Source organism: Oncorhynchus clarkii, chromosome 17, assembly GCF_045791955.1.
Source record: "Oncorhynchus clarkii lewisi isolate Uvic-CL-2024 chromosome 17, UVic_Ocla_1.0, whole genome shotgun sequence".
Lineage (NCBI taxonomy): Eukaryota > Metazoa > Chordata > Actinopteri > Salmoniformes > Salmonidae > Oncorhynchus > Oncorhynchus clarkii.
The window spans coordinates 30770738-30797109 of record NC_092163.1 but is presented as its reverse complement, the minus strand read 5'-3'; the positions used below and the strand labels follow the sequence as shown (position 1 = coordinate 30797109).

At 42.1% G+C, this 26372-nt stretch overlaps 1 protein-coding gene across 1 annotated transcript in view; it reads right to left on the bottom strand.

The window, feature by feature from the left end:
• LOC139370689 (protein tyrosine phosphatase receptor type T) overlaps positions 1 to 26372 on the bottom strand; it is a 435744-nt gene that overhangs the window by 160047 nt on the left and 249325 nt on the right. Inside the window, exon 8 of the mRNA XM_071110314.1 lies at positions 5824 to 6120. Coding sequence (XP_070966415.1) covers positions 5824 to 6120 — 297 coding nt within the window. The remainder of the gene's footprint in view (positions 1 to 5823; positions 6121 to 26372) is intronic.

Sequence of the window (26372 nt, the reverse complement as noted above, 5' to 3'; positions counted from 1 at the left end):
ATCTAATCTCCTTCTGGTAAACTGGGAGCTTAAATTAATGGGATTCAGTGTCATTTCTACCTTAATTAGAACCTCCATTGTGGCTGTAAAAATACTTCCATTTCAACAGCAAGGGGAAAAAGGAACATTTAAAATTCAAAGCATATTCGCAAGATGATGCATACTGCTTTAAAGCAAAGTCATTACCATAGAAGTGCAATTAGCACTGCTGAGCACAGTCAATGTGCACTAATTACAAAATTACAACCCAGAGATTACAGATTGTTCATGAAAAAACTATTTACACATTTCCTGAGACGTTGCTACTCTCAACTAGTTTGAGACCTCGTGGGAGGTTTGGGCTGTGATAAATGAAAAGATAACCACAGTCTTTATGGAATGAGGATGTCATAGTGCAGGGATAATGGCAAGGTCTCCACATTTTTATGTTATACGTTACATCCAATAACACAAATACAATGTTTTCATTTGTGCTTATTAATTTCCGCTGTAGTCATATTGTGTTTTGAACACTTTGATAACAGGCTGTAAACAGCATTCATTATACAGTTATTAGAAGTGAAGACAATCATTATTGTGGTTTTAATTATCAAATCAAAATCAAATCAAATCGTATTTGTCACAAGCGCCGAATACAACCTTACAGTGAAATGCTTACTTAAAACTGCATTGTTGGTTAAGGGCTTGAAAGAAAAATACCTAAAAAAATACGAAATAAAAGTAACAAATAAGTAAAGAGCAGCAGCAAAATAACAATACAGAGGCTATATACAGGGGGTACCGGTACAGAGTCAATGTGTGGGGGCACCGGTTAGTCGAGGTAATTGAGCTAATATGTACGTGTAGGTAGAGTTATTAAAGTGACTATGCATAGATAATAACAGATAGTTAGCAGCAGCGTAAAAGTGGGGGGGGGGGGGGGGGGGGGCAATGCAAAAAGTCTGGGTAGCCACTTGATTAGATGTTCAGGAGTCTTATGGCTTGGGGGTAGAAGCTGATTAGAAGCCTCTTTGACCTAGACTTGGCGCTCCGGTACCACTTGCCGTGCTGTAGCAGAGAGAACAGTCTATGACTAGGGTGGCTGGAATTGTTGACAATTTTTAGGGTCTTCCTCTGACACTGCGTTGTATAGAGGTCATGGGTGGCAGGAAGCTTGGCCCCAGTGATGTACTGGGCCGAACGCACTACCCTTTGTAGTGCCTTGCGGTTCGAGGCCTAGCAGTTGCCATACCAGGCAGTGATGCAACCACACAGGATAATCACAATGGTGCAGCTGTAGAACCTTTTGAGGATCTGAGGACCCATGACAAATATTTTCAGTCTCCTGAGGGGGAATAGGTTTTGTCGTGCCCTCGTCATGACTGTCCTGGTGTGCTTGCACCATGTTAGTTTGTTGGTGTGGAACTTGAACTTGAAGCTCTCAGCCTGCTCCACCACAGCCCTGTCGATTAGAATGGGGGCGTGCTCGGTCTTCATTTTTCTGTAGGCCACAATCATCTCCTTTGTCTTGATCACATTGAGGGAGAGGTTGTTGTCTTTGCACCACATGGTCAGGTCTCCGACCTCCTCCCTATAGGTTGTCTCATCGTTGTCAGGGATGCCTGGCCATGCAGTCATGAGTGAACAGGGAGTACAGGAGGAGACTGAGCACGCACCCCTGAGGGGCCCCCGTGTTGAGGATCAGCGTGGCAGATGTGTTGTTGCCTACCCTTACCACCTGGGGGCGGCCCGTCAGGAAGTCCAGGATCCAGTTGCAGAGGGAGGTGTTTAAGTCCCAGAGTCCTTAGCTTAGTGATGAGCTTTGAGGGCACTCATGGTGTTGAACACTGAGCTGTAGTCAATGAATAGCATTCTCACATAGGTGTTCCTTTTGTCCAGGTGTGAAAGGGTAGTGTGGAGTGCAATAGAGATTGCATCATCTGTGTATCTGTTGGGCCGGTATGCAAATTGGAGTGGATCTAGGGTTTCTGGGATAATGGTGTTGATGTGAGCCATGACCAGCCTTTCAAAGCACTTCATGGCAACAGACGTGAGTGCTACAGGTCGGTAGTCATTTAGGCAGGTTACCTTAGTGTTCTTGGGCACAGGGACTATGGTGGTCTGCTTGAATCATGTTGTTATTACAAACTTGGACAGAGAGAGGTTGAAAATGTCAGTGAAGATACTTGACAGTTGGTCAGCGCATGCTCTGAGTACATGTCCTGGTAATCTATCTGGCCCTGCGGCCTTGTGAATGTTGACCTGTTTAAAGGTCTAACATTGACTACGGAGAGCATGATCACACAGTTGTTCGGAACAGCTGATGGTCTCATGCATGTTTCAGTAGGCTTGTGACACTGGGCAACTCTCAACTGTGCTTCCCTTTGTAGTCTGTAATAGTTTGCAAGATTTGCCACATCCGACGAGCTTCGGAGCCGGTGTAGTACAATTAAATCTTAGTCCTGTATTGACGATTTGCCTGTTTGATGGTTCATCTGAGGGCGCAGCGGGATTTCGTATAAGCTTCCGTGTCCCACTCCTTGAAAACAGCAGCTGTACCCATTAGCTCAGTGCGGATGTTGCCTGTAATCCATGGCTTCTGGTATGTACGTACAGTCACTGTGGGGACGATGTCATCGATGCACTTATTGATGAAGCCAGCGACTGATGTCCTCATTGCCATCAGAAGAATCCTGGAACATATTCCACTCTGTGCTAGCAACACAGTCCTGAAGCTTAGCATCTGCTTCACCTTACCACTTTTGTATTGACCGAGTCACTGGTGCTTCCTGCTTGAATTTTTGCTTGTTTGCAGGCATCAGGAGGATAGAATTATGGTCAGATTTGCCAAATGGAGGGCGAGGGAGAGCTTTGTACGCGTGAGTCTCTGTGTGTGGATTAAAGGAGGTCTAGAGTTTTTTTCCCCTGGTTGCACATTTAACATGCTGGTAGAAATGAGGTAAAACAGATTTAACCTATGGGCTAGGGGTTGTATTTTGACGTCTGGATGAAAAGCATGCCCAAAGTAAACTGCTTGTTACTCAGGCCCGGAAGCTAGGATATGCATATAATCGGAATATTTGGATAGAAAACACTCTAAAACTGTTAATATGATGTCTGTGAGTATAACAGAACTGATATGGCAGGCGAAAACCCTAGGACAAACCATCTTCCCCAAAAAATGTCAGCCTACCACTGTTTCCAATGGCTGTCATGTTCATTATGAGGCAAAAACCTCCCAGATTGCAGTTCTTAGGTTTTCCACTAGATGCCATCAGTCTTTAGAAAGAGTTTCAGGCTTTAAAAAATGTTTTTGCCAGAATATGTGGTTTTTCTAAGTGGCTCCCATTTTGGCTGTAGTGTTTCCATGAGTGTGGATGGCTTTCTTTGTTGTTTATCTCCGGTAAAGACAATAACGATTCTCTGTCTTACATTTTATAGTTTATTTACATATTATGGTACCTGAGGTTTGATTATAAACATTGTTTGAGAAGTTTATTGGTAACGTTTGGGATTCATTTTGTATGTATTTTGAAGGAGGGAAAAAGGTTGATTATTGAATGAAGCGCGCCAGCTAAACTGAGTTTTTGGGGATATAAAGAAGGACATTATCGGACAAAAGTACCATTTGTGATGTAGCTGGGACCTTTTGGAGTGACAACAGAAGAAGATCTTCAAAAGGTAAGGCATTTATTATATCGCTATTTCTGACTTTTGTTGCGCACCAGCCTGGTTGAAAAATGTCCTCAGATAATCGCATGGTGTGCTTTCGCCGTAAAGCCTTTTTGAAACCTGACACAGCGGCTGGATTAACAAGAAGTTAAGCTTTATTTTGATGTATGACACTTGTATTTTCGTGAATGTTAAATACCGTCATTTCTGGACTATTAAGGGCACCTGAATATAAACCGCACCCACTGAATTTTTTTTAAATATGAATTTTGGATATAAATAAGCTGCACATGTCTATAAGCCGCAGGTGCCTACAGGTACATTGAAACAAATTAACTTTACACAGCCTTTAAACGAAACATGGCTTGTAACAAAAATAAATAGGCTTTTAAACGGAACACGGCTTGTAACAAAAATAAATAGGCTTTAACGAAACACGGCTTGTAACAAAAATTAAAAAAATAGTAGTAAACAGTAGCCTACCAAGAAAGTCATTGGTCACTATCTTCCTCCTCCTGTGCACTGAAACCACTGAAGTCATCTCCTTCGGTGTTGGAGTTGAATAGCCTCCAAATTGCTTCGTTCGATGTTGGATCGCTGCCCTCTTCAACACGCAGCAGTCCAGCCTTTCGAAACCCGTTGATGATAGTGGATTTTTTGACAATGCTCCACGCTGTCAGCAGCTCTATTTCCTTTTCCAACAGCCAGATCGATCGCCTTCAACTTGAAAGCTGCATCATATGCATTTCTCCGTGTCTTTGCCATGATGAAGTTGACAAAATGACTACCGTAATCAGAATGATGGGATGTTTGAGCGCGCTCGATTTACGTCACATTATGTGACGGTGCTCAGTTTTTTGGTGGCATGAATCTTGTGAAAGCGGGAAAAATCCATAAATTAGCTGTGTCATTGTATAAACTGCGAGGTTCAAAGCGTGGGAAAAAAGTAGCGGCTTATAGTCCGGAAATTACGGTAGTTATATTTCTGTAATTTGAATTTCGCGCTCCGCAATTTCACAGGATGTTGTCGAAGTGGGTCGCTAGCGGAACGCCTGCGCCAGAAAGGTTAAGTTTCCTTGCATTAAAGTTCCCGGCCACTAGGAGAGCCGCCTCTGGATGAGCATTTTCCTGTTTGCTTACAGCTCATTGAGTGCGGTCTTAGTGCCAGCATCGGTTTGTGGTGGTAAATAAACTACTACGAAGAATATAGATGAAAACTCTCTAGCTAGATAAATAGTGAGGTCTACAGCTTATCATGAGATACTCTACCTCAGGTGAGCAAAACCTAGAGACTTCCTTAGATATTGGGCACCAGCCACTCCTTTTCTTACCAGAGGCTGCTGTTCTATCCTGCCGATACAGTGTATAACCCGCCAGCTGTATGTTATTCATGTCGTTGTTCAACCACGACTCGGTGAGATATTACAGTTTTCTTATGTCCCATTGTTAGGATATACGTGTAGTTTGTCCACTTTATTATCAAGCGATTGTACGTTGGCCAATAGTACCGATGGCAAAGGCAGATTAGCCACTCGTTGCTGGATCCTCACAAGGCACCCGATCTCCTTCCGCGAAACCTTTCTCCTGTGAATGACGGGGATGAGGCCCTGTTCAGGTGTCTGGAGTAAATCCCTCTCGTCCGACACTTTAATTAGTGGATCAATTAAGGTCTTACTATGTTTCTATCAACTTGCAGTTCTATCAAGCAGGTGCCTTTACGGCAAAGCATTGTCTGTTTGAATACATGTATGAAGCAACAACAATAATGTCAACTATCTGTAGCCATCAAGGAGTCTATTCCAAGAAGTAAGCTATCGTGATCTATTTTTAAAGGCAAGATTTTGGTATAAAGACACAATAGTATGCATAGAAATATCTCTCTCTCTCTCTCTCTCTCATTGACAAATGTGTATTTTTTTGTGTCAAATTTTTGGCATGTGCAGAGATGGAATTTAGGCACCGTCCCCAGCCGGGCTAGTAGAAAGCAATTTATCCAAAACCGTGCGATACTTCAAAAGACCACATTTTACTATCTTTTGGCTATCTTTTGGCTAGTATCCCTATGTTTACAGAGAGCAGGTCTACAGTTAAACCCCTTGCATGTATTTGAACTAGGAACAGGACAAGACAGTAGAACCAAGACAAAACCACTAAAGAAACAAAGACACACACCATCCTCCTCTGTCTGCTTGACGATCTCCTCGCTCTCCTTGCTTCCCTCTGGGTTGGCGAGGACCAGGCGAAGGCGTACAGTGACAAAGGGCCTCAGGCCCCGCAGGGTGAAGTGGGATGATGTCTGGATCAATTCCTCGGCGGCAAACTCCTGCTGGTTGAACACATACTGGTACTGCACTGTCAGGTTGTAGCTGTGGCAGCGCGTCACGGCGTAGCCAAATGTCTCCCACTGCAGAGTGAGCTGGCGGGCCCGAATGTCCACCACATTGACATTCTGAGGCCCGTGGACTGGGTCTGAAGGAGAAAGAGAGGAACAGGGTTTAGACTTTGTGAACATATCCTAATATCCAACCATTGGCAAATTAAGAGGCACTGACTGCCTCACTGCTTAGGGATCCCATAATTGATTGCACAGGATGAGCCGATGTTGGATGGCATTGAGTCACATGAGGGGAAACAAACCTGAACTGCTATTGATGTATTTTGGAGATAGTTGTTTAGCACAGCACTTTGATCAAGTCTGCCTCTTTGATAAATCTCCACTAACCCCCCCCCCATGGATGTCCGGTGGGCTATCACAGCAGTATCATCCACTTGTTGCGAGTATCATGGTTAAGTTGATATACCTTGCATGAGTGAATGACAAACAGATTGCTCAAACAAAGCTCTTTAGCCTCGAGGTCATTCTATTTCCCCTAGGTTAGCTAATAACATCTAAATCATTCAAGATGGTGTGAGACAAAACCGCCCTTCCATTTTTGTTCTGTTTGGGTGCATCTGGGTGGGACTTGAAATTTAAACGTTTTTGTCTGATTTTACAAGATGAAATGCCTGTAGTGTAATCTGGATAAACCAAAGCTAAGTGCACAAACAACTGGCATTTGGCTGCAGAGCTCTTGAACCGTTTGAACTGGTTATTAAGAAGCCCCTCGAATCTTATCGATGGCATCATCCAGAAAAGCATTTATGTAATTCCTGAATACTTTATTGTTTGGAGATACAGTACAAAGTTTTGATGATGTCTACTTTATGATATGAGTGATGTTATAATATGAGTCTGGGAAAAGGAGACCAGCAAGCTCCATGTATTGCAGTTGTGGTAAACTACACAGTGATCAATATAAATACCGGTAAATCTACATTTTCATCCATCACATACTACTATTCTCCACAAAACACAAAACACAGTAACTTGACAACTTTGTGTAATACAGACTTATTATGCATGCTTAGATCAAGGCCTCACAGTGGTGGAACTGATTGAGAATAATGCTGAACAACAAAAGCCCAAATCCCCAGGTCTGAATGGGCCCGATTAGGGCTAATCTACGACTAATCAGGGTTCATTCGGAAATCAGCTCTAAGAAGATTGCTAATTTCAGTCTAGAAAATCCATCAGGGGGAACTCCCTAGGTCAGCAGACAAAAAAATAGTGACATCTGTGAAGCCTGAGTTAAAACTTTGCTTTTGCCGTTAAGTCAATGAAGGCATCTCCTGAGTTGCCCTTGATCTTGACAAATAATGACTCAGTGCTGTCGTTGTTATTTATACCCTTTCTCACCCTCTTCCTCCTCCAGCTATCTACCCCAAATGAAACAGAGGGAAGGAGGGAGTGAAGGAGGGAGGGAGTAAGGGATGGAGGGATAGTAGGGGGCTAGCATTGGGCATGACTCAAGTCTCATTAATCAGGGTACATGGCGGTCGGAAGTGTTTGGCACACACTGAGAAAGGGCAACTGAGAGGATTGCTATGCCATGGGTGAGCTGATTCCACCCCAGGTAGGGAAAGGGGGATATCTGGTCATTTGTACAACTGAATGACATCAAGAATACCTGCCGCCCCTATAATCACCAAGGCCTCAAAAGTTCCCCTCTACTTCACGACAGCCATTGTACCCTGACAGGTACTACAATGTCCAGCAATTCCCACTCACAATTGTCATACAAAAAACACGTATACAGTGGTGGGACATTGTCCATCTTTGTTCGAGAGACTGAGAGATTGTGATGCCTTCTAGCTAAGTGGAACTGAGGGTACAGTCAGGATGAGGTCGAATGGTGTTTAAGTGTGTAGGACAGGTCAAAGCGGAAGGCCGATGGAATCCGATGTTTTCATGTCGTTTCAGTGAGAGGTATTAACAGGGGTAGCTATCTTGGTGCAATAGAAGAACACACAAGTTCACCAGGTTTTCTCATGGAGCATGGGACCTGGATTTGTTTGATTTCCTTTGAGTCATTTTACAGACTAGACTACAGTACATATTCTTAACAACTCAATATATCTCTGTAGCCTACACTTTCATCAAACCAAACATTGAATTGTGTGGGTCTATCCATGAGTGCACAGAGCATGCAGGAAAATCCAGCCCCACTTATATAAGGAATCACAAATGAGTTGTCCGACCTTTAGTACAATAGCCCTGCACTTCCACCCCATGGCAAAAAGCATCCTGTTCACATCCTGTGACATTATAAACCCCCATCATTTGAAGTTTGCTATCTCAGTTCAATGAGGGATTCTGGAGTGCAACTCAAACACACACACACACACACAAATATATACACACACGCACACCCCTGGTGGTTTGTGAGGGCTGGAGAGGCAGAAAACTTCCTGACTGCTAAAGTGCCGGTGTTGGCTGGTCTGTCCATTTTCCTGTCCACAGGTCACCCTTTAAAGCAGAGAACAATTAGGGAGGAAGTGTGGTGGAGCGGAACCGAGTACAACTGTTACCTTAATTACCTGGGCTCTGCCCGTGTGGCTCCCCGCCACTCTCTCACTGCTCCAACAGGCTCCTTTTACAGCAATGCCAATATATATATGAATTTGCCTGAACCTGAGGTTTAAATTGCATTCATGTCTGAGGCATGTATCTGTGTTGAGCTAAGATTAAGTAAATACGTGATTGAGACTAATCAAAAGTGCAGTTTTATTGAGATTCCAAGATAATAAAGTATTATAGGGGCAATCTGCAGTTCACACAACAGCAACGTGGACACCCCGCCATTTCTGCGGCTAGAGAAATGTAACCACCCTAAAGTGAATACATGGGGCTATGGATGCAAGGACTGACCATCCATGAGATCAAAATGATAGTGTCTGTCTACAATCACATTGTTTACACACAATTGAGTAAAACAAGCTTATATTTTGGGTTCTGATGAAGTCTGACAGCTGAACTTAGCTAATGAGGCATTTATAAGTTATATGTGTTAATAATCCATGGCTATATGTCCTTCATTGAAAGTTAAAAACTATGTAGCAATCGCAGATTTCCCCTTTAAAAAGGTGAGGGCTACTGTATATATTATTAAAGTTCTTTGCATCCCTCTTATGCTATATACTGGCAAAATGTGGTCTCACATTGTTCTCAAGGCTGGATTCCTGTTAAGCATTGCTAAAGTGCACCGCTCTATTCAGTCGCCGCTCAATAGTCCTCAACCGCTCTCCACTTTCACCCACTCGCCAAAAGCCCCTTGCCGTTTTATCAGAGCCTTACAGCATGCAGGCTCAGGGCCCATTCAATTCCTTCCCAAGTGTGCGGCACCACCTCCATTTGGTAGACGAGAGGCGTGGAAACAGGGATAGGGGCATTCAGCCAACTGAAACAAGCCAACTAAACGCAACATGTAACAATTTCAAAGATTTTACTTTGAGTTACAGTTCATAAGGAAATCGGTCAATTTAAATAAATTAATTCGGCCCTAATCTATGAATTTCTAATGACTGGGAATACAGGTATGCATCTGTTGGTCAAAGATACAAAAAAAAATGTAGGCATGTGGAACAGAAACCAGTCAGTATCGGGGGTGACAACCATTGCCTCATGCAGTGCAACACATCTCCTAGAGTTGATCAAGCTGTTGATTGTGGTGTCACGTTCTGACTTTTATTTCCTCTGTTTTGTCGTTATTTAGTGTGGTCAGGGCGTGAGTTGGGGTGGGCAGTCTATGTTTGTTTTTCTATGATTTTGGGATTTCTATGTTTCGGCCTAGTATGGTTATCAATCAGAGGCAGGTGTCATTAGTTGTCTCTGATTGAGAATCATACTTAGGTAGCCTGGGTTTCACTGTTTGTTTGTGGGTGATTGTCTATGTTAGTTGCTTGTGTCAGCACAGTTCTCATTATAGCTTCACGTTCGTTATTCGTTTATTGTTTTATATAGTTTGTATTCAGTGTTCAGTGCTTTCTTTAATTAAAAACTTCATCATGAACACATACCACGCTGCATTTTGGTCCGTTCCTTACGACGATCATGACAGAATCACCCACCAACCAAGGACCAAGCGGCGTGGTGACAGGCAGTGGCAGCAGGAGCAGCGCAAGGAGGAATGGACATGGGAGGATGAGTTGGACGGTAAAGGACCCTGGGCACATCCAGGAGAATATCGCGCCCCAAGGAAGAGCTGGAGGCAGCGAAGGTCGGAGAGGCGCTGGTATGAGGAGGCAGCATGGAGGCGCGGATGGAAGCCCGAGAGTCAGCCCCTAAAATGTCTTGGGGGGTGGCACACAGGAAGTGTGGCGAAGCCAGGTAGGAGACCTGCGCCAACTTCCTGTGCTTACCGGAGGGCGAGAGAGACCGGGCAGGCACCGTGTTATGCTGTGGAGCGCACGGTGTCCCCAGTGCGGGTGCATAGCCCGGTGCGGTTCATACAGTGCCTTGCGAAAGTATTCGGCCCCCTTGAACTTTGCGACCTTTTGCCACATTTCAGGCTTCAAACATAAAGATATAAAACTGTATTTTTTTGTGAAGAATCAACAACAAGTGGGACACAATCATGAAGTGGAACGACATTTATTGGATATGTAAAACTTTTTTAACAAATCAAAAACTGAAAAATTGGTTGTGCAAAATTATTCAGCCCCCTTAAGTTAATACTTTGTAGCGCCACCTTTTGCTGCGATTACAGCAGTAAGTCGCTTGGGGTATGTCTCTATCAGTTTTGCACATCGAGAGACTGACATTTTTTCCCATTCCTCCTTGCAAAACAGCTCGAGCTCAGTGAGGTTGGATGGAGAGCATTTGTGAACAGCAGTTTTCAGTTCTTTCCACAGATTCTCGATTGGATTCAGGTCTGGACTTTGAATTGGCCATTCTAACACCTGGATATGTTTATTTTTTAACCATTCCATTGTAGATTTTGCTTTATGTTTTGGATCATTGTCTTGTTGGAAGTCCCACTTGTTGTTGATTCTTCACAAAAAAATAGTTTTATATCTTTATGTTTGAAGCCTGAAATGTGGCAAAAGGTCGCAAAGTTCAAGGGGGCCGAATACTTTCGCAAGGCACTGTAGTTGCTTGTGTCAGCACAGTTCTCATTATTGCTTCACGTTCGTTATTCGTTTATTGTTTTGTATAGTTTGTATTCAGTGTTCAGTGCTTTCTTTAATTACAAACTTCATCATGAACACATACCACGCTGCATTTTGTTCCGTTCCTTACGACGATCGTGACATGTGGCTTGTTTTCCCACTCCTCTTCAATGGCTGTGCAACGTTTGTTGGATATTGGCGGGAACTGGAACATGCTGTTGTGCACGTTGATCCAGAGCATCCCAAGCTATTTTTGAAAAAACAATGGGAGGTGGCTTATGGTAGAGAAATCAAAATTAAACTCTTTGGCAACAACTCTGGTGGACATTCCTGGTGTCAGCATGCCTATTGCATGCTCCCTCAAAACTTGAGACATCTGTAGCATTGTGTTGTGTGACAAAATGCACAGCACAAAGTGCACCTGTGTAATAATCATGCTTTTTAATCAGCTTCTTGATATGCCACACCTGTCAGGTGGATGGATTATATTGGCAAATGAGAAATACTCACTAACAGGGATGTAAACAAATTTGTGTGCACAATTTTAGAGAAATAAGCTTTTTGTACATATGGGACATTTCTGGGATCTTTTATTTCAGCTCATAAAACATGAGACCAATACTATCTGTTGCATTTATATTTTTGTTCAGTGTATAACAAACAAATACAAAACGAGAAACGGTGTGTATTCTTCTTCCAAAATTAATAACTTGAAAACAAAAGAATGGTGGTGGTGGGGAGAGAGAGCGAGAGAGAAAAGCAATCTAAATTGGGGTGAGAGCAGAGTGTAGACTGATGGCACCGAGACTACACAGCTAGCATCATATCCCCTCAACACCATTAGCACCTTCACCAGCATCGCCTGCCACCCACCCCTTCCCCAAAAGGGTCTGTATCGAGAGATCCTTCTGGTTATTATTATGCTCTCCCTACAGTGGAGTTGGTGAGCTGAAAAAGCAATCATCCTTCCCCCTCAGAATGAATCAAACCGGCACTCATTCCAATAATTTAGGCTCACTGGAGGAAAATATCTTACTCCACTCGCTGCTTCCCCCGGTAATGAGTTCTCACAATGAGGATCAAAATACATCAAATGCCCACAGATAGATTCTCAGGTACACTCACTCTCTCAGTCAGCGCATGGGGGAACAAACTTGTATATTTATGAACCTGGGAAGACTTGTACATTAGTATACCCCGTGTGCCCACTGCCCTTGTAAGCCAATCTGTTGCTGGAAGGAGTAGAGGCTGGGCCCTAGATGGCGATGCTTGGCGAGGCTCTGTAGAAAGTAGTCTTTATTTTGGTAATGAGGTGAAAACACTGGTTCAAAGAGATGGAGCAGACCTGTGGCCTGTGTTGTGTTACATCTGAGCCTATACCTGAACCTACGTCTGAAAGCACTGTACATCAAAGCTCAAACAAGACACGCTACAGACAGTGTCTGATGTTGAGGAAATATGGAGTGACTTCCTTTTGTCTGCAATTCAATGTGGACACCGGCTCGTCAAATATTTCATTCCAAAATCATTGGCATTATATAATATATAATATGGAGTTGGTCCCCCCTTTGCTGCTCTAACAGCCTCCACACTTCTGGGAAGGCTTTCCACTAGATGTTGGAACATTGCTGCGGGGACTTTCTTCCATTGATGTTGGGTGATTAGGCTTGGCTCACAGTCGGCATTCCAATTCATCCGACAGGTGTTCGATGGGGTGGAGGTCAGGGCTCTGTGCAGGCAAGTCAAGTTCTTCCACACCAATCTCGACAAACCACTTCTGTATGGACCTCACTTTGTTCAAGAGGGAATTGTCATAACAGAAAGGGCCTTCTCCATACTGTTGCCGCAAAGTTGGAAGCACAGCATCGTCTAGGATGTCATTGTATAATGTAGCCCCTTCAGTGGAACTAAGGAGCTTAGCCTGAACTATGAAAAACAGCTCCAGACCATTATTTCCTCCTCCACTAAATTTTACATTTGTCCCTACGCATTCGGGCAGGTAGCGTTCTCCTGGTATCCACCAAACCCAGATTTGTCCAGCGTGATTCATCACGCCAGAGAACGTATTTCCACTGCTCCAAAGTCCAATCGTAGCGAGCTTTCCACCATTTCAGCCAACGCTTGGCATTGCACATGGTGATCTTAGGGTTGAGCGCGGCTGCCCGGCCATGGAAACCCATTTCATGAAGCTCCTGACGAACAGTTCTTGTTCTGAAGTTGCTTTAAGAGGCAGTTTGGAACGATGTAGTGAGTGTTTCAACCGAGGACACTCAGTGGTCCCATTCTGTGAGCTTATTTGGCCTACCACTTCGTGGCTGAGCCGTTGTTGGTCCTAGAAGTTTACAGCACATACAACTGACTGGGTTAGCTCTAGCAGGGCAGAAATTTTCCAAACTGACTTGTTGGAAAGGTGGCATCCTATAACGGTAACAAGTTGAAAGTGACTGAACTCTTCAGTAAGGCCATTCTACTGCAAAAGCTTGTCTATGGAGATTGTACGGCTGTGTGCTAGATTTTATGCACCTTTCAGAAATGGGTGTGGCTGAAATAGCCGAATCCATTCATTTGAAGAAATGTCCATATACTTTTGTGTATATATTATATGTACAGTACCAATCAAAAGATTGGACACACTTACTTATTCAAGGGTTTTTCTTTATTTCTACTATTTTATACATATTAGAATAATATTTAAGACATCAAAACAATGAAGTAACACATATTGTGAAGTGGTGAGGGCAGAGACCCAGGTGCAGAGAAGAGACCAGATGAGGAATAAGTGGTTAGGGATAAACTTAAATGCTTTACTTATGAACAGTAGCCACAGGATAACAGTACACAGCAAAAAAGACTCAAACTCACTCAGGAAACAAACGCACACGGTAAAACAATTCAAGCTTCTGCAAAGGGCACCAGAAAACACACCTCTTTTAACAGGGAAATCATAATAATAGGACAAACCTGAGTGTCATCAATGTCTCTAGGATGGTCTCTGCCACCCTCTGGTGACAGGTGGTTCCATGACACATATGGAATCATGTAGTAAACAAAAAAGTGTTAAACAAATCAAAATACAGTTTATATTTGAGATTCTTCAAAGTAGCCACCTTTTTCCTTGACGGAAGCTTTGCACAACCTTGGTATTCACTCAATCAGCATCATGAGGTAGTCACCTGAAATGCATTTCAATTAACAGGTGTGCCTTGTTCAAAGTTAATTTGTGGAATTTATTTCATTATTACTGCGTTTGAGCCAATCAGTTGTGTTGGGACATGGTAGGGTTGGTATACAGAAGATAGCCCTATTTGGTAAAAGACCAAGTCCATATTATGGCAAGAACAGCTCAAATAACCAAAGAGACATTACAGTCCATCACTACTTTAAGACATGAAGGTCAGTCAATGCGGAACATTTCAAGAACTTTGAAAGTTTCCTCAAGTGAAGTCGCAAAAACAATCAAGAACTATGATGAAACTGGCTCACATGAGGATCGCCACAGGAAAGGAAGACCCAGAGATAACTAACTCTACTGCCCTTACACACCTCCAGTCTGTGTAAGAGCAATTTGAACAAGAAGGAGAGTGATTGAGTGCTGCATCAGATGACCTGGCCTCCACAATCACCCGACCTCAAACCAATTGAGATGGTTTGACATGAGTTGGATCACAGAGTGAAGGAAAAGCAGCCATCAAGTGCTCAGCATAAATCAGGGATTTCCTCATCGTCTGATTCAGAGTCAGAGAGAGTCAGCATAGCACGATCGTCCTCCAGAAAGCTGTCCATCACAACTTTTTCCCACTGACCTTTGTCGATAGCCTGATAAATTCAGGGCAGCAATGTTATTCAGAGCAGTAGCAACATATTTGCAGTTCTCCATGGCTAACGTTATACCTTTAAAAAAAACTGCAGTAGAAAGGATTATCTACGCATAACGAGCAGCTAATTTTATAGACACAAGATGCTTCACTGCAGACCAATCCAAACTCATCTCTCGTCATTTCCATCCCACTCATTATATCATCCAATCATGGCTAGTGGGAAGGTTGCTTACTTGTTCTGTGGCTAAACCAACTGGGCTCGCAATTTAACAATTTTATTCGTATTTACAGATGACATACAAGTTTGATATTAAGGCACATGAAAGTTCACATGTTCGAGAAGGTATTTCTGCCAAAAAACGCTGCCCGGGCGGTGTGTTTGGGATCATTGTCATGCTGAAAGACCCAGCCACGTTTCATCTTCAATGCCCTTGCTGATGGAAGGAGGTTTTCACTCAAAATCTCACGATACATGGCCCGATGCATTCTTTCCTTTACACGGATCAGTCGACCTGGTCCCTTTGCAGAAAAACAGCCCCAAAGCATGATGTTTCCACCCCCATGCTTCACCGTAGGTATGGTGTTCTTTGGATGCGACTCAGCATTCTTCGTCCTCCAAACACGACGAGTTGAGTTTTTACCAAAAAGTTATATTTTGGTTTCATCTGACCATATGACATTCTCCCAATCTTCTTCTGGATCATCCAAATGCTCTCTAGCAAACTTCAGACGGGCCTGGACATGTACTGGCTTAAGCAGGGGGACACGTCTGGCACTGCAGGATTTGAGTCCCTGGCGGTGTAGTGTGTTACTGATGGTAGGCTTTGTTACTTTGGTCCCAGCTCTCTGCAGGTCATTCCACCGTGTGGTTCTGGGATTTTTGCTCATCGTTCTTGTGATCATTTTGAGATCTTGCGTGGAGCCCCAGATCGAGGGAGATTATCAGTGGTCTTGTATGTCTTCCATTTCCTAATAATTGCTCCCATAGTTGATTTCTTCAAGCCAAGCTGCTTACCTATTGCAGATTCAGTCTTCCCAGATCTATAACTTTGTTTCTGGTGTCTTTTGACAGCTCTTTGGTCTTGGCTATAGTGGAGTTTAGAGTGTGACTGTTTGAGGTTGTGGACAGGTGTCTTTTATACTGATAACAAGTTCAAACAGGCACCATTAATACAGGTAACGAGTGGAGGACAGAGGAGCCTCTTAAATAATAAGTTACAGGTCTGTGAGAGCCAGAAATCTTGCTTGTTTGTAGGTGACCAAATACTTATTTTCCACCATAATTTGCAAATAAATTCATTAAAAATCCTACAATGTGATTTTCTGGATTTTATTTTCTCATTTTGTCTGTCATAGTTGAAGTGTACCTATGATGAAAATTACAGGCCTCTCTCATCTTTTTAAGTGGGAGAACTTGCACAATTGGTGGCTGACTAAATACTTTTTTGCCAAACTGTATATGTTAGTGTACGCACGCGTGCATGCCTGTAAATAACATTAGGCTCATCATTTTAGAAAACATTTAATTGGTTTGATATTTAGGTACAGTTGTCGAAAGTTTACATACACCTTAGCCAAATACATTTAAAACCTCAGTTTTTCACAATTCCTGACATTTAATCCAACTAAAAAGTCCCTGTTCTAGGTCAGTTAGGATCACCACTTTATTTTAAGAATGTGAAATGTTAAGAATGAGAATTATTTATTTCAGCTTTTATATCTTTCATCACATTCCCAGTGGGTCAGAAGTTTACATAAACGCAAATAGTATTTGGTAGTATTGCCTTTAAATTGTTTAACTTGGGTCAAACGGTTCGGGTAGCCTTCCACAAGCTTCCCACAATAAGTTGGGTGAATTTTGGCCCATTCCTCCTGACAAAGCTGGTGTAACTGAGTCAGGTTTGTAGGCCTCCTTGCTAGCACATGCTTTTCTGTTCTGCCCACACATGTCCTATAGGATGGAGCTCAGGGCTTTGTGATGGCCACTCCAATACCTTGACTTTGTTGTCCTTAAGCCATTTTGACACAATTTTGGAAGTATGCTAGGGGTCATTGTCCATTTGGAAGACCCATATGCGACCAAGCTTTAACTTCCTGACTGATTTCTTGAGATGGTGTTTCAATATATCCACATCGTTTTCCTCCCTCAAGAAGCCATCTATTTTGTAAAGTGCACCAGGCCCTCCTGCAGCAAAGCACCCCCACAACATGATGCTGCCACCCCCGTGCTTCACTGTTGGGATGTTGTTCTTCGGCTTGCAAGCGTCCCCCTTTTTCCTCCAAACATAATGATGTTCATTATGGCCAAACAGTTTTATTTTTGTTTCATTAGACCAGAGGACATTTCTCAAAAAAGTACGATCTTTGTCCCCATGTGCAGTTGCAAACCGTAGTCTGGCTTTTTTATGGTGGTTTTGGAGAAGTGGCTTCTTCCTTGCTGAGCGGCCTTTCAGGTTATGTCGATATAGGACTTGTTTTACTGTGGATATATATACTTTTGCACCTGTTTCCCCCAGCATCTTCACAATGTCCTTTTGCTGTTGTTCTGGGATTGATTTACACTTTCGCACCAAAGTACGCTCATCTCTAGGAGACAGAACGCGTCTCCTTCCTGAGCGGTATGATGGCTGAATGGTCCCATTGTGTTTATACTTGCGTACTATTGTTTGTACAGATGAGCATGGTACCTTCAGGCGTTTGGAAATTGCTCCCAAGGATGAACCAGACTTGTGGAGGTCTTGCCAAAACTATAGTTTGTTAACAAGAAATGTGTGTAGGAGTTGATAAACAAGTTTTAATGACTCCAACCTAAGTGTATGTAAACTTCCGACTTCAACTGTATCTATTTTAACAAACCTAACACAATTGTGAATCTTAGCACTGCCTGTAGCATTATAGTTTCAGAGGTGTGCTAGAAATACTTGAGCTATTTTCACAACCAGAATTATGGGCGCAGAAGCTGGCGGTGGCACGAAAGGGCTGGGTTTTAGTGAATAAACAAGTTGTGGGTGTGTTGAGGCTTGGCCCCTCACTGGCCAATCAGAACGTGCAACATTGGCTAAATATGTGGTTATTTAAAGTTGTGTATTCACGGTATTTGATGTATTGCATTGTCATCAACTCCAATTTGAATGTTAGTTCATTATAGCATAGTTTGTGAAATAACCTGACCCATATTTGCTAAATATGTTGAACGTTTGCAGTACACATTATTCTAATTGCATTGCTTCAATAGGACAACTGTAAATTGCAGTCTGGACATGGACAGGCCAAACATAGTCAATAAACAGGATTACATTCAATAAGCTATTGATAAGGCCTTAAAGACAGTGTATAATTGTAATCAAATTCTAATAAAAATTAACTAACAATTTGTTCTAAATAGGCTATGTCTAAATTCAGTTCCAGGTACAATACTTAATTGCTCCTCGTGGGCGTATAATACATATAAGGCCATTTAGACTATGGAAGTTTATATGCACATCCAAACTTTTCACAGGAGCTGGATAAAGATACAATATCAAGAGAAAGTTGTAATGTCCACTCACCGTTATACTGCTTGCAAATGTAATGTTTTTGAAACATTATAGAACCAACTTACAGATCATATTTGCACTTCTCCACAGAACAAAGCGACATGATACAATTTATAACCCCCAACCCTAGCCTGTGTTTGACCAATTAGAATTCCTTGCAGTAAAATTGGGCCAATGGCCAAATAACAAGTATCCTGTTTCAGGCTCAATGTATAGACTATTCAGACCAATGACATCTTGTCACATGTAGCTATGAGTCCAGGACTGAAACCCCTACACAGATTCTAACCAGATGTTGAACTGAAAAACAACTATTTCCATTGATCGTTAATTCACTATTGACCTCAAGTCCTCTACGTTGTGTATTATCTTCAAATATTTGGTACAGTGTGCACACGTAGACCTAAATGTCTTTACGCATAACATTTGCACGTCTATACAAAATATTAGGCTCCTGTCATTTGTATCGTTGCCTATGTGTGAGGCAGACAAAAAAATATATATTTTGACATTGATATGATTGGAGGAATTAATAGTTTTGAGGAGTGTGTCTTTGGTAATCGAACTAGGTCGCTCTTTGAAAATGGGGGATGGATAGCATACTTAAACAAGCGAAACGCAGGTATGTGAATTGTGAATAATGAAAAGGCTAAATATTTCTAAGCACTCTCAGTAGACCATTTAAAATCCATAGGCTAATTTTGGCTAATGGCCAGGATAAAAATGTACACCTATGCGGTGCTGCTAAACCAGCCTTGATTAACTGAGAGAACCTCTATTCTGAACTTTTTCTTGATGCAGGTGGATTATTTGATAGGGTTAAAGGTCAACAACATAAGCCCCCTGTGAAATTACCTGTCACTCCTGGGCTCTCCTTCTTCAGGTTCTCTTTCTCGCCCTTCTCTGTCTCAGTAGAGCCCTGAAAACAATTGATGTCAAAAACATTGCCTGGCCCTAATTATCTAGACCCCCACCTACTACTATTAGCTGCAGACATCATTCCTCCCCTTTAACATTAATCTTTAACCTCACCATACAATGTAATGAAATCCCCAAGTTGTGGAAATCAGCATTGTCCTTTTGAAAGGATGTGATGCCACACTACTGAACAACTATGGGCCCATATCAAAATGGTCTATTCTGGCAAAGGTACTGTAGTCCCTAGTCAATAAGCAGCTTAACACCTACCTCCAGGAAAACAATATTTCAGTGGTATTCAATCAGGTTTCAGGTCTAGCAACAGCACTAAACTTTGACATAAACTTTGAAGGTTTTGAATTATATTTGCTGTGCCCTGGATAAGAAGCTGCATTGTGTATCTGTATTCATAGACTTGTCAAAGGCATTTGACACTGAGGACCATACTTTCTTTGTGCAGATATCGAAGTGTATTGGGATTACTGGTCATACTCTGGGGTGGTTTGTGAACTACCTGTCAAATCGAACCCAGTGTGTTAACCTCTTTGATCTCTAGGGGCGCTATTTCATTTTTGGATAAAAAACGTTCCCGTTTTAAGCGCGATATTTTGTCACGAAAAGATGCTCGACTATGCATATTCTTGACAGTTTTTGAAAGAAAACACTCTGAAGTTTCAGAATCTGCAAAGATATTGTCTGTAAGTGCCCCAGAACTCATTCTACAGGCGAAACCAAGATGATGCGTCAACCAGGAAATGAGCAGAATTTCTGAAGCTCTGTTTTCCATTGTCTCCTTATATGGCTGTGATTGCGCAAGGAATGAGCCTACACTTTTTGTCGTTCCCCCAAGGTGTTAGCAGCATTGTGACGTATTTGTAGGCATATCATTGGAAGATTGACCATAAGAGACTACATTTTCCAAGTGTCCGCCTGGTGTCCCTGCGTCGAAATTGGAGCGTAAAGCCAGGTGCAATTATTTTTCCATTTGAGAGCAAGGAGAAACCAGGCTTCCACGAAGGATATATCATTGAAGAGATATGTGGAAAAACACCTTGAGGATTGATTCTAAACCACGTTTGCCATGTTTCAGTCGATATTATGGAGTTAATTTGGAAAAAAGTTTGCGTTTTGAGGGCTGAATTTTCGTTTTTTTTTTTTTTTTTTTTTTTGGTAGCCAAATGTGATGTACAAAACGGAGCTATTTCTAATACACAAATAATCTTTTTGGAAAAACTGAGCATCTGCTATCTAACTGAGTCTCTCCTCATTGAAAACATCAGAAGTTCTTCAAAGGTAAGTTATTTTATTTGAAGGCTTTACTTGTTTTTGTGATAGTTGCCTGCTAAATGCTAACGCTAATGCTAACGCTAAATGCTACGCTAGCTAGCTACTGTTACACAAATGATTGTTTTCCTATGGTTGAAAAGCATATTTTGAAAATCTGAGATGACAGTGTTGTTAACAAAAGGCTAAGCTTGAGAGATAGCATATTTATTTCATTTCATTTGCGATTTTCATGAATAGTTAACGTTGCGTTATGGTAATGAGCTTAGGTCTATAAATAGAATCCCGGATCCGGGTTTGGTCGTCGCAACAGGTTAAGGTGGATGGTTGTAAGTCGGACACCGTAGCGTTGTGCTCGGGTCTGCCTCAAGGATCAATTTTAGGTCCCCTGTTTTTGATTATATATATCAACAACATTGGGAGACATATTGAGACAGCTCAACATGTTTATGCGGATTACACTGTTCTCTAGGGCAGCAGTTTGACTTTTGAAAAAGCTAAAACATCATTCAACATAATAACAAATAGTTGAGCTTCAACCCCCATGCAGACAACCTTTCATGAAACTCAAACATTTTGCTACACCTGCAATAACATCTGCTAAAGACGTGTACGTGACAAATAAAATATGATTTGATTTTTGTATTGGGTTTTATTACCGGCACAACTCTTGTTTTTCCTTTGCCGGCAGAAAATTGTTGATTTGTTGTACTTTTCTCTCTGTGTTGCACTATAGTGAAACTATGAAAAATATATTTTTTTAAATTAACGCAACATGCAACCATTTCAAAGATTTTACTGAGTTACAGTTCATAGATGGAAATCAGTCAATTTAAATGAATTCATTAGGCCCTAGTCTGTGGATTTCACATGACTCGGACCCACCGGGGAGCCAGGCCACCTAATCAGAAATAGTTTTTCCCAACAAAAGGGCTTCATTGCATCCCGCTAACAGGGATCTAAACAACTTGGTGCACAACATTTGAGAGAAATATGTTTTTTGTGCCTATGGAACATTTCTGGGATCTTTTATATCAGCTCATGAAAAATTGACACTTTACTGCATGTTGCGTTAATATTTTTGTTCAGTATATTTATGTTCAAGCTTCCAGCTCTACACTGAATGTTTCATGCAGCCCTTTGTTTTGTCACCAATCAGAAACATCCAACACCATTGCGATCTCTACAGCGCTGTAGATCACTAACAACATGCAGTCTGAAACACTGTTTTTTTATTTATAAGGCCATTTTAGGAAAACTGCCATTTTATCTCTCCTCTAGCTCAAAATTAAAACACATACAAGCTCAGATCTCAATCTTGTTTTATTCTAAAAGTCCCAAAAATTAGAACCGAGCATGAAACAATTTCCTTCAATTACTCAGCCCCCATGGATTTCCCTCCATGTCACACCCTGATCTGTTTCACCTTTCCTTGTGATTGTCTCCAACCCCTCTGGTTGTTGCTTATTTTCCCTGGTGTATATATCCCTGTGTTTCCCGTCTCTCTGTGCCAGTTCGTCTTGTATGTTTATCAAGTCTACCAGCGTGTTTTCCCGTACTCCTGCTTCTATTCTCTTTTGCTAGTCCTTCCGGTTTTGCCCCTTGCCTGTTTTCTGGACTCCGTACCCGCCTGCTTGACCATTCTGCCTGCCCTGACCTCGACGCTGCCTGCCACTCTGTACGTTTATACTCCAAGCCAACTTAAAACTCCTGGACATGAGGGGCATCCTATGAAAAAAGCTAGATCTGCTCAGGGTTTTCTAAAGCTCACCAACATCAGTTAGCTTCACCTATCTGCGCGTGCATGTCGCACATGGCTAGTCGAAAGCCGAACTCTTCATTGAGACGATGCTGAAATGTCAATCCCATGGGTGAGTCAGTGCCACATTTTCAATGGGCCGAAATCAAAATGAAAGAACAGTTAACTTGCAAATTCAGCAGGGTATGGTGTGAAATAGGCTTTTAGTAGTGCCATCTTTATTTAATTACATATCGTTAATACCAACTTTGGTGCGCTTATCAATGCACAACCATAAGCACCTTTTATCCCAGTCCCACAATACATTTTTTGTTATACAAAAGTGTAAATGTGCGTGAAGTTTAAAATGTAATCTGTCATTACTAAATGTGTAATGTGATATTTTCGAAAATTACACAATTTGTAAAAAAAAAAAAAAAAATCCCCCCCTTTCTCTCCAATTTCGATCTTATCTGATTGCGGCAACTCCCCAATGGGCTCGGGAAGCGAAGGTCGAGTCATGAGTCTTCCAAAACATGACCGGCCAAACCGCGCTTCTTAACACCCGCCCGCTTAACCGGGAAACCAGCTGCACCAATGTGTCAGAGCAAACACATTTCACCTGATGACGAGGTCAGCTTGCAGGCACCTGGCCCACCACAAGTAGTCATTAGAGAGCGATGAGCCCCGGCCAAACCCTCCCCTAACCCGGACGACGCTGGGCCAATTGTGCACCGCCCTATGGAGTCCAGTTGTGACACAGCCCGGGATCAAACCTGGGTCTGTAGTGACGCACCTAGCCCAGCAATGCAGTGCCTTAGACCGCTGCACCACTTGGGAGCCCCAATACTATTTTTTAACACACAACATTTGATTAATAAAATATTTAATCAGTCATCTTTCTCAAAGTAAGAGGACAACGCAATCTTTGCAAGAGGGAGGGAATTTGATTTAATTGGTCCTCAACTCATGGCTCAGTCATTTCATTCAGGGTAAGTAGAGTTAGATGTGAATTAGCCTGCCCCAGAGCCAAATTTACCAGACTAAAAGGTGAGCCACTTTTGTATGACCGGTTATCTTGAGTTAAACTCATAGTTGACCAAAGTTAACTTGCTGACTACTCAAAACTGCTTTGTAACATACCCCTCTGGTGTCCCTGACGGCGTTCAAAGGACAAATAGATTAGCCGTTTGTTGAGACGTAGTTGTTTCTAGTTGTCAGGAAGCATGTTGTTTTACTTCACACACACACAGTTTGTGCTCTTGCCAGTGTCTTCTGTCTGTGTTGTCCGTTTTGTCTTACAATGTTTTTTTTTCAATCTCAGCCCATCTCCACAGGAGGCCCTTTGTCTCTTGCCAGCCCATAATTGTAAATAAGAAGTTGTTCTCAATTGACTTGGCTGGTAAATTATATACAAATAAAATAAGGGGTGGGTAGGCTGTTTGGGGGTTACCAATATTTTCAAAATACAATATTCATCAGCACATCTCTCCTTCCATGGGCACTGTGTCATGGCTGGATAGGCTACGCTTCCGCTCTCAAAATCCATTCCATTATCAATTGTGTTACTGAAAGTGTAACTTTTGCACTTGTTATTAAGGACACACTTCAAATATTGCCACCGCTCCCAACTCAGTGCAAATTAGTTGATTTTGGAAAGGTACATTGCCGAACCTGGTGTTAGTGCACCAGTTTTTACATGACAAAATTGCATACTAACGTACATTTGACACTTGTGCCTCCTTAGTGCCAGCCGGAAAAAGAGCCCTTAGTACCTAAAGCTTGTCTGGAAACCTGTTACAACTTGCAGTGTGCTCACAACCTCCAACACAGGATCATGGATAACACCATTTCAGGAAACAATAGGCTTTTTTAAACCATGACTGCATCCTGTTCATTGTAATTTCAAATTTCTCAGCAAATGAGACTGTCTAACGAAAGTGGAAGACAGCGGCTTGTGGGAGTCCCTGGAGAGTAGTGACAAGACAACATGACTTTAAATGATTTCTGGGGGGAAAGTCATGTGTGGCGAAACACAGGCTCCTGCCACACTGGCTGCCTCCTGGCAGTGCGTGACGCTGACATATATTTTAATTGAAGTTTTAATCAAATCCTGCAAAGGTTACCATATTATTCGTCCCCCACCGAGTTTCTGTAGTCCTTTCTTTACCCAGTGACCACACCACAAAGGCCAAAGAGCCTCTTATTATGCGCTAATCAGAAAGTAGTCCACATTCAACGTCGCCATGGCAACAGTCATCCCTTCGTCTTCCACTGCAATTGTCATTAGTTATTTGTGGAGGTGCTAACAAATTTAACTTGAAGCAATATTATTCTCCAAAAACAGCATTATTTAATTGTTTGAAATAATACCACACATACATTGGGTTCTACAATGTGGGAAATGTGGAGCTTGTTTGAATGGTTTGTGGATGATCGAGAGGATGTAGGGTACACAAGCAGTGTCAGGTCAACATGGTAAGGTAAATTCATTTTACAAATTTTGAATGACATTGGAGGAACACACCAAGTAGTCCATATTCTTTCAAACCCTTAACCTTACCTTTCTCAAAGACCAGGAAAGATTGGTCAGATATGAAGAAAAGTACACCCCCCAACAATAGGTGTCTGTCACTCCCTTCCAAGAGAGCCTAATCTTACGCTTTGGCTGAGAAGTGCTCTATTTTCTGTTCTCCTCTCAAGAACTTGAGACTGAAGGTGTTGGGAATGGACTGCATGCTGGACTGGACTTTGATCATACAATGAAAGGGGCATCTACCTGTCAGACATTTCTGCCCAACCTTTTATCTTCATAAATCAAGAAGTGACACAGTTGGTGGAAAAAGTATTCTGGGCATCAAAGAGCTTTTCACTGACCATGTGCTGTACTGTAGCTGGCTGCCTTCTACGAGAGCTGTGTAGATGGGTTGAGAACACGCAGTGCTCTGTCGCACACAAATTACTGGGAGAAAAGCAGTTGTAGTACTTGTCGGATCTGGAATGGAATTGGTTGCTCTTTCATCGAGTTCATTGAGTTCCCTAGAAGCTATAAGCGAATGTATGAACTAAAACATATAGTACAAATTATTCTAAATTGTTTGGCCTCTTATAAAGCACTCTTCTCAAGGGATATATTAAATATAACAGAAAAAAAGCCCATGAATTACATTCTCTGACTGGCGAATGTCACATTTTCTTTCAAACAACATGTAACTTCCATGTAACTTCGTTTCTTCATTATTCTCAGAGAAGCTTATTACCGGACTTTGCCTTCTGTACACATTTCACGGTTGAAACAGATGCAGTACTTAAGAGGACAGGATACATTTGCCACCAGAATCCTTGTCCACCTCATCTTATCTAGCCAAATAATGTTCTTAGAAAATAGTAAATACATGGTATATTTTTGCATCAAGGCTCTCAAAGTAAATGTATTGCTCATAGAATTCAACTAAACACAAGGAATTCAGATGGTGTTCTGTAAACACAATAACCAACCTCTTGATCCCTAGAACATTGTGCAGTGACCTCCCAATCAACCCTGGGATAAGTAAGCCCATGGTGGTCCTTCCTCTGGGACATGCCGGAATTAATCGTCAAATCATGAAAATTCATTAGCTAACACCTCTAGTGCAACACCATTCCCCCATCTGCTCTTCGCAGCCGAAAGATGTGTTGATTACAACTGTTACGCTACGATACGTGTGCTGAATTTTAAAATGATTCATATTTTTTTCTACAATTTTTATGACTATCATGGACTGAAATTACAAAGTCAACGCTACTCAAAGATTCTTAGATCTTATTTGAGGAAGGGATTCAGTCTTGGAATGAATACATTCACCGTCTCTACTCTCATAAATGTATTAATAGTACGCCAACATACTCTCAGGCAGAAATACTATAATGGCAGACTGTGGTATCAGGAAAAACAACAAA